The sequence below is a fragment of the Physeter macrocephalus genome, chromosome 14, assembly GCF_002837175.3.
Source record: "Physeter macrocephalus isolate SW-GA chromosome 14, ASM283717v5, whole genome shotgun sequence".
In the NCBI taxonomy this organism is placed as follows: domain Eukaryota; kingdom Metazoa; phylum Chordata; class Mammalia; order Artiodactyla; family Physeteridae; genus Physeter; species Physeter macrocephalus.
Genome location: NC_041227.1, coordinates 65,103,171 through 65,111,734, shown reverse-complemented (window position 1 = coordinate 65,111,734; position 8,564 = coordinate 65,103,171). Strand labels below are relative to the sequence as shown.

Here is an 8,564-nt window from a genome sequence, read left to right as displayed (position 1 = left end):
CCGTGTCCCCTGCATCGGCAGGCGGACTCTCAACCACTGCGCCACCAGGGAAGCCCGATAAATATTTATCTTTATATACACATAGAAAAAGAATACACCCCAGCTGTCTCTGGAGGGTGCTACAGAGCTCACAACTGCTCTAAACTTCATGCACTTTACACTGCTGTATACTTCATGCACTTTACACTGCTCGAAAATTGTTTAATTAGAACAATGAGCATGTATTTCTTTTATAATGAGAGGAAAAGTCCACTTAAAAATCCATAAGCAGACTTTTCCCCCCTTAGGAGCCCTTGGGCAACGTCATTTTCCTGCTTCTCCAAAACACAGGGATTGTGCAAGATTTCCACTGCAGAGGTGGAATAATAAATTATTTCAACTAAGATAATCTGTTTGGGCATAAACCTTATCTTGGCTAATAGCTAATGAGTTCCTCTCAAGGAGCTATCAATGTTTAATCTACATTAGCAGCAGCTTAACTTGTTTCAAAATAAGTCTAGTTCAGGGTTGAATTTTTGTTGTTTTTGTTTTTAACATTAAAGGATACAGACAATGATGCCTTTAGTTCACAGTTATCTGCCACGGAGCACGCTCTTGCCAGTCCCATACCTGCTCACTTCGGCACGAGGTAATTTGCTGTACAATTCCATCATGTCGATGGCTGATGCCGATTCCCACCCACTCGACAGGAGCCGTTCTTTCTAAAATGTGCGGTGGAGAGAAAGGAGAGGACAACGTGCTGTCATATGACCCGAGTCACTCTTCACGCACACAGAACTTCCCTCGGAGGACTCCTCTTTCAAAAGCCCACCGTGGCCACTATCATCTTTCTTTTTTTAAAAAAAATTTCCCATTTTCTATACTGAACACGCATTGTTACAATGGGGGAAAATGCACACTAAAGTATAATATTTAAAGAGAAATAAAGGAAGAAACTTTTCTATAAGCAACAGTTTTTTAAAGTACTCTAGTGGTGGGCTTCCCTGGTGGCGCAGTGGTTGCGCGTCCGCCTGCCGATGCAGGGGAGCCGGGTTCGCGCCCCGGCCTGGGAGGATCCCACGTGCCGCGGAGCGGCTGGGCCCGTGAGCCGTGGCCGCTGGGCCTGCGCGTCCGGAGCCTGTGCTCACCCTAGTGGTAATGTGACACAAGCCGTGTAAAAACTAACGTATTTAAATGGGGGCAGGGGTGGGAAGTCTCTCTTTAGCAAAAAATTTTCAAAGGTGGGGGAGTGGGGGGGGGGGGCGGGAACTATTACAGGTTCCAAGAGATTTAAGGGACCGATCAGTCAAGTACAAAGTGGGAACCATGTTTGGATCCTGATTCAAATACACCAACTATGAACATTTTTTTAGACGACTGGGGAAAGCTGGAGATGAACTGGGTGTTAGGTGCTATGAAGGAGTTCGTGTCGACTTGTAAGGTGTGATAATGGTATCATCATTATCCTGGAGGGTAGAAGGTCCTTATTTTTTTTTTTAATTTATTATTTTATTTTTGGCTGCTTTGGGTCTTTTTTTGCTGTGTGCAGGCTTTCTCCAGTTGCAGCGTGCGGGGGCTACTCTTCGGTGCGGTGCGCGGGCTTCTCATTGTGGTGGCTTCTCTTGTTGCCGAGCATGGGCTCTAAGCGCGTGGGCTTCAGTAGTTGTGGCACGCGGGCTCAGAAGTTGTGGCTCGTGGGCTCTAGAGCACAGGCTCGGTAGTTGTGGCACACGGGCTTAGTTGCTCCGCGGCCTGTGGGATCTTCCCGGACGAGGGCTCGAACCTGTGTCCCCTACATTGGCAGGCAGATTCTTAACCACTGCGCCACCAGGGAAGCCCAGAAGGTCCTTATTGGTAGGAGAGTCACACTGAAGTATTTATGGGGAAAATGATATACTGTCTGGGATTTGCCTTAAAATATTCCAATGACACCACCAACAAAAATTTGGAGCGGGGGGGGATAAGTCAAACGATAATGACAAAATGTTATTAAATTGTTGAAGCTGGCTGATGGAATACGGTTGTTCACTTTAACTATTCCCTTTACTCTTATGTTGTTTGAAAAACGGCATAATAAGAAGTTAAGATAATAGGGGGTCGGAAATGTAAATCTGCGTCTTCCCTACCAAGATGGCAGGACAGGGCTTGGATTTCCCCCAGCATGATGAACCAGTAGCCCACGTGGAGCCTTAGCTGCCCGGAGGCAGGCACTCACGAGGGACTCTCACATTCTCTTATCTGTGAAGGGAGGGTGCCCTTTCTCGGTTGGCTAACGGTACAAGAGGACGTCCTGGTCTCTGCCCTCTAACCTGAGACTCTAACGACTTGCAGGTCTCCACTCCCGCCAGGTCACACTGTCGTCTCCGCAGGTTCTCAATCATGATCTGCCCAAACCGGTCATCCATGTTCACCTGGGAAGGGACAGAGGAGGCTGGGCATTGCCATAAGGATCTCTTTGTTTGTTAAATATGCAAGATTAAAACAACAACATCCTATTTCTAACCAGTCGAGGCTGATAATACCCACTGCGGGTCACAGAATCCTGAGTGCCATGCTGATGGAGTAGAGCCTCTCGAAAGGCAATTGGGCAGTGTCCACCCACTGCAAACACTCAGTCTGGGATCCAACAATTCCACTGCCAGCAACCTGTCCTATAGATAGACTCACACGTGAACGCAAAGATGCAAGCGCATTGACTGCAGCATTATGTATGATAGGAAGAATCTGGAAAGAACTTAAATACCCATCATTTGGGGTTAAATTAATTCTGGCATGTTCATTTAATGAAATACTATACAGCTGTGAAAACAGGAAAGGAAGATAGATAGATAAACAGATGGACAGATATGAAATGATCCCTAAGATAAACTCTTGAAAAGTAAGGTACAGAGGAATGTGTATAGTATGCTCCCATCTGCCTTTAGGGAAACAAACAAACAAAAAAAGAAACTCTCTCCACATTTATACATGCATAGGAAAATTCTGGAATACAGCAAGGTTGCTTTACCAGATTAGAGGCTGAGGTCTTGGGTAGATAAGAGACTTACTTTTCTTTGTCTACCCTATCGAACTATATGATTTTTTGTTTTATTCTCCACGTGGCATTACTTTTTCAATAAAACACTGGTTTATAAAACATAATTTATATATGTGCACAACTGTCACAAAACAAAATCTTATGTACATGGGAATTCCCTGGTGGTCGTGGATAAGAGTCCGTGCTTTCATTGCCGAGGGCGTGGATTCGATCCCTGGCTGGGGAACTAATATCCCACAAGCCGCATGCGGTGAGGCCAAAAAATACATATATATTATACACATATATATATATATAAATATATATATATATACATATTATACATATATACATCATTGTATTGATAGCATATACACTGTTACTTTGTCATATACGAGGTATCAAAAATTCAGCACTTTAACGATATATGAAGTGATTCCCGGATTCATAAGCCAACACCAACGCCAATGCTGCAAGACAAAATCCAGTGTTACTCTTTTTCAGGGGGACGCATAAGGCTTATGTGGCACTAATGATAGGACTGCACACTATTCATTCAGGATATAAGCGTATTTGGGAGCACAAACTCCTTCATTTTATTGCCCAGGTTTGAATCCTGGCTTGATACTTAATAGCTGTGAGGCTGTGCGCAAGATGCCTAACCCCTTGGTTCAATAGTCCTCTTACCTGTAAAACTAGGATAGTACTAGTACCTACCTTGAGGGTTGTTGTGATGATTAAATAAGTTCATATATATGAAACTCAAAGAATAGCGCCTGCTATACAAGACATCAGATTCAAAGCATTTGCAATAATTATTATCACTACTGAAATAACCGTCGTCCATGTGGTTTTGTCATTTAACCACTAACTTAAAAATAATATATGTTATGTGAGCAATGGACAAATGTGAGGAGGATCATTCTGTACTTGTTAGGAAACAACTGAATTAAGTTAAAAGTTTATTATTCACAAAATGAAGGTGTTGGGTAGGGTTTAACCCCGTCTAAGGACTGCTGTGGTCAACATATTGAAAACTGGCACATTCTCAGGCCTGTTCCAAAGTGACAGTGTCTCTAGTCAAAGGTCACTTCACCCATTGTCTCTCATGTGACGCTGAATGAATAAAAGAATACACAAATGAAGCAGAGTGAAAGAAATGGTACACATCCGAAATGTGTGGAAACATGGGAAGTGGAATTCCTTTTCCCCCAGGTATGGTATCCTGAAAGCAAAGACAGGTCACCAGGATTTATCCACATCAATACTAAAGACCGATGAGGCCAGCTACCATTATATCCATTCACTAGGACAGAAGACTGAGTCTGAGGAACGCCTCCAATTAAACAGAAAAGGAAGAAAAATCAACCAACCAAGAACCACCTATACAGGAACCTGGACTGGGTGAGGGGTGGGCAGGAGGCCAGGAGATCAAGGTCTAGCCTTAGACCTCTCCGTAGCTACGTGACATTGGGCAAGGTCCTGTACTGCCCTTACCTGTAATAAAATATAAAAGTAAAATAAAATGAGGTAAAAAACAAAATAAAATCAATAAAGGTTAACTAAAATAAACAATAAAAGTAGCTAAAGTGTATTCGGTGCTTATCATTAGCCCACTGCTGTTCAACATCTCATGAATTCCCATCATAATCCAGAGAAGCAGGTATTCTTTTTTCTTAAATGAATGCACTTGTCACATTTAATCTGAATTATTTAGACTTGAGAGGTAGGTATTCTTATCCTAGGTATCCAGGTATCTAGGTAGGTATCTCTCTCTATCAGAGAGATCCAAATAATAGCTAACTTAATAATAGCTTACTTAATAGCCAGGCAATGCTGTAAATGCTTGTGCACCTATTAACTCATTTATTAATTATGAAGTCGGGATATTATTATCCTCACTTTTCTGATGAGGAAGCAGGCACAGAGAGGTTAAGTAACTTGTCCAGGTCACACAGTTAGGCAGTCTGCCTCCAGAGCATGGACTCCCAACCACCAAGCAATTCTGCTCAGGTCACACAGTCAACAATAAGAGCTAGGGCCAAGATTCAGATCCAATCTGAATTATTCCGAAGCCCTAAAACATAACCCCTTTCGGCACTAGATCGAAGGAGAAAAACAGGGAGCTCGTGGGCCAAGCTCAGTGATTTTAGAAAGTAGGAAATTTTACATTAAAATCCTGCATTTCTAACATTTCTTGGAAAACTGGGAGTTCAGGCAACTCCAGGCTCACTCCACATGGTAACAGTTGGCTGGAACTGAATAGTGGGCACCCCATGGAATGGGACATGGGTGCCCCAGTTCACCACAGTCCCCATCACTCCACACTATATAACACCTAGCCAACTGCCTGCATCTGCATCACTACCTGCCTCTGAAGGCATCTGAGTTTGCTACCCCTACACTGATGACAGCCAAAATTCCTTCCATCAAAATCTATGACTTTACAGGAAACACAATGATAAGAACTCAAACAACTTTCTTAAAGGACAAGACAGAAGTTCCAAAAACTCTGGCTAAAAGTTTGCCGGCAGTCAAGAACTCAGGAGTACTAGGTTTGCGAGAACTGATTAATAAAGGAGATATGTGAGTGGCTGGAGGCAAAAGGAAAAGAGTAAGTGAAAACATATTCCGAGGGTGCTCAGAGAGAGAAAGCCACCACTGGAGTCCCAAGCAGAAGGCAAATTTCTCGTGCTTCCTTTTACCTGTTCGTAGTTTATGAACATGGCAGTCTCAAAACTCTTGGCTGCCCACTTGAGAAGGTTTGTAGACTGCTCCGGAGTCATGTAAACCAGCACACACTCAGCTATCAGGAGGGTTGGCAATCTTAAGGAAAGAAAAAAAAGGCACATAAATATGTTTTCATCAAAATGGGACTCTCAGATCGCACTCACGTTACAGGGAGGGCACTTCATACCCCAGGAAAACCAGAAGCACTAGTTTTCACATCAACCATCAGTGCATCGGGGCCCAAAGTTTTACACTGTAAAAAGGTGAGCAATCAGCAATGAGTTTTGTCTTGCTGGTGAAAATGTGTTAAATGTGTGTGGTAGACTCTAAAAATAGCTAGAGTCTCCCCTACTGGGCACCCACGGTGTGGCGATGTGAACCTGCAGATTCTCCCACTCAGGAGGTGAAGCTTATTTCCTTTCCCCTGGAATCTGGGTAGTCATGTAACTTGCTTTGGCCAATGGAACAGCAACAGACAGGATACAAGCAGGAGCTCGGAAATGACTTACACACTGGCGCTTGCTCTCTTGCTGCACTTGGAAACCTGAAACCACCATGTGAATGAACCCAAGCTAGCTTACCATTGGAGGGGAGGTCCTGTGGATGAGAATGAGGCAGCCCAGCTGACCTGCCCACTGTCCACACATGAGTGAACCCCAGGGCACATCACCTAAACCTGGCCCCCAGCAGACGAGCCACCCACCTAAGCCCAGGCCAGGTAAAGAAGGCTATATGGGAGTTTTTTGTATTATTTTTGTAACTTTTTTGTAGATTTGAATTATTTGAAAATGAAGTTAGACATTTTTACAATGTATTTTCTAAGAGGTAGCCATTAGCAATATTAAAAAAGAGGATTAATATTTTTCAAAATATAAGTGAAAGAAAAGCAAAGACAAGACAGCCCATGAAGGAAAACAGAGAATACAAATGAAACCACAAGGAGGAATACATAATTGAATACTTGTTTCAGCAATTGTTGTTCATCCATTCTATAGATCTCCAAAAGCGAGGCAAACTTCCCTATCAAGAGCTAGCCCAGTTTATACCCAATTACTTCCCTAACCTTCCAGCACATCTGCAAAAACAGATGGTTACTGCAACCATAGTTAGAGTCAGAGGCAACTGACTCAGGGCCTATCACGTGCCAATTCCTGTTCAACTGTTTTCGCATGCTGTTACTTGATCTTCAAAACCATCCTGTGAGATAGTTTTTAGCCCAGTTAATAAATGAAAACACTAAGGCTCAAAAAGATTAAAAAACCCACTGCCCCCTATTAAACAACTAGCGAGCAGAATTAAGACAGAAACCCAGGGTAAGATTCTCAGACTCGTGCTCTCCTCATTCTGGGAGGGCTCCAGGCCCACCGGTATCAGCTTTAACCAACCTACTGCTGACTTCACACACCCATGTGCCCCCAAGAAATCCAGTGGTGTCCTTGAAACTTAAGACTTCCCTTCAGCTAAAAGAAAACACACTACTTGCTCAACATTGCTAATTATCAGAGAAATGCAATTCAAAACTACCATGAGGTATCACCTCACACCGGTCAGAACGGCCATCATGAAAAAGTCTACAAAATAACAAATGCTGGAGAGGGTGTGGAGAAAAGGGAACCCTCCTACACTGTTGGTGGGAATGTAAGCTGGTGCAGCCACTATGGAAAACATTATGGAGCTTCCTCAGAAAACTAAAAATAGAGATAGAGTTGCCATATGATCCAGCAATCCCACTCCTGGGCATATATCTAGACAAAACTCTAATTCAAAAAGATACATGCACCCCTACGTTCATAGCAGCACTACTCACAATAACCAAGACATGGAAATAACCTAAATGTCCATCGACAGATGAATGGATGAAGAAGATGTGGTACATATATACAATGGGGTATTACTCAGCCATTGAAAAGAATGAAATAATGTCATTTGCAGCAACATGGATGCAACTAGAGATTACCATACTAAGTGAAGTAAGTCAGAAAGAGAAAGACAAATACATATGATATCACCTATTTGTGTAATCTAAAATACGGCACAGGGCTTCCCGGGTGGTGCAGTGGTTAAGAATCCGCCTGCCAATTATGGAGCTTCCTCAGAAAACTAAAAATAGAGATAGAGTTGCCATATGATCCAGCAATCCCACTCCTGGGCATATATCTAGACAAAACTCTAATTCAAAAAGATACATGCACCCCTACGTTCATAGCAGCACTACTCACAATAACCAAGACATGGAAATAACCTAAATGTCCATCGACAGATGAATGGATGAAGAAGATGTGGTACATATATACAATGGGGTATTACTCAGCCATTGAAAAGAATGAAATAATGTCATTTGCAGCAACATGGATGCAACTAGAGATTACCATACTAAGTGAAGTAAGTCAGAAAGAGAAAGACAAATACATATGATATCACCTATTTGTGTAATCTAAAATACGGCACAGGGCTTCCCGGGTGGTGCAGTGGTTAAGAATCCGCCTGCCAAGGCAGGGGACACAGGTTCGAGCCCTGGTCCGGGAAGATCCCACATGCCGTGGAGCAATAAGCCCGTGTGCCACAACTACTGAGCCTGCTCTCTAGAGCCCACGAGCCGCAACTACTGAAGCCCACACGCCTAGAGCCCGTGCTCCGCAACAAGAGAAGCCACCGCAATGAGAAGCCCGCGCACCGCAACGAAGAGTAGCCCCCGCTCGCTGCAACTAGAACAAGCCCATGCGCAGCAACGAAGACCCAAAGTACCCAAAAATAAATTTAAAAAAAAAAAGGGCACAAATGAACCTATCTATGAAACAGAAACAGGCTCACAGACAGAGAGAACAGACTTGTGGTTGCT

General features: G+C 43.3%; 1 protein-coding gene across 3 annotated transcripts in view; it reads right to left on the bottom strand.

Moving 5' to 3' along the window:
- Positions 1-8,564, bottom strand: part of LCMT1 (leucine carboxyl methyltransferase 1) — a 57,957-nt gene that overhangs the window by 6,330 nt on the left and 43,063 nt on the right. Inside the window, exons 7-10 of one of the 3 annotated variants that reach the window (XM_007105619.4) lie at positions 5,701-5,821; positions 3,412-3,465; positions 2,289-2,390; positions 610-701 (exon numbers count right to left, since the gene is read on the bottom strand). In XM_007105619.4, coding sequence (XP_007105681.2) covers positions 610-701; positions 2,289-2,390; positions 3,412-3,465; positions 5,701-5,821 — 369 coding nt within the window. The remainder of the gene's footprint in view (positions 1-609; positions 702-2,288; positions 2,391-3,411; positions 3,466-5,700; positions 5,822-8,564) is intronic. The other 2 variants (XR_008619157.1, XM_007105620.3) reach the window with 2 other exon arrangements.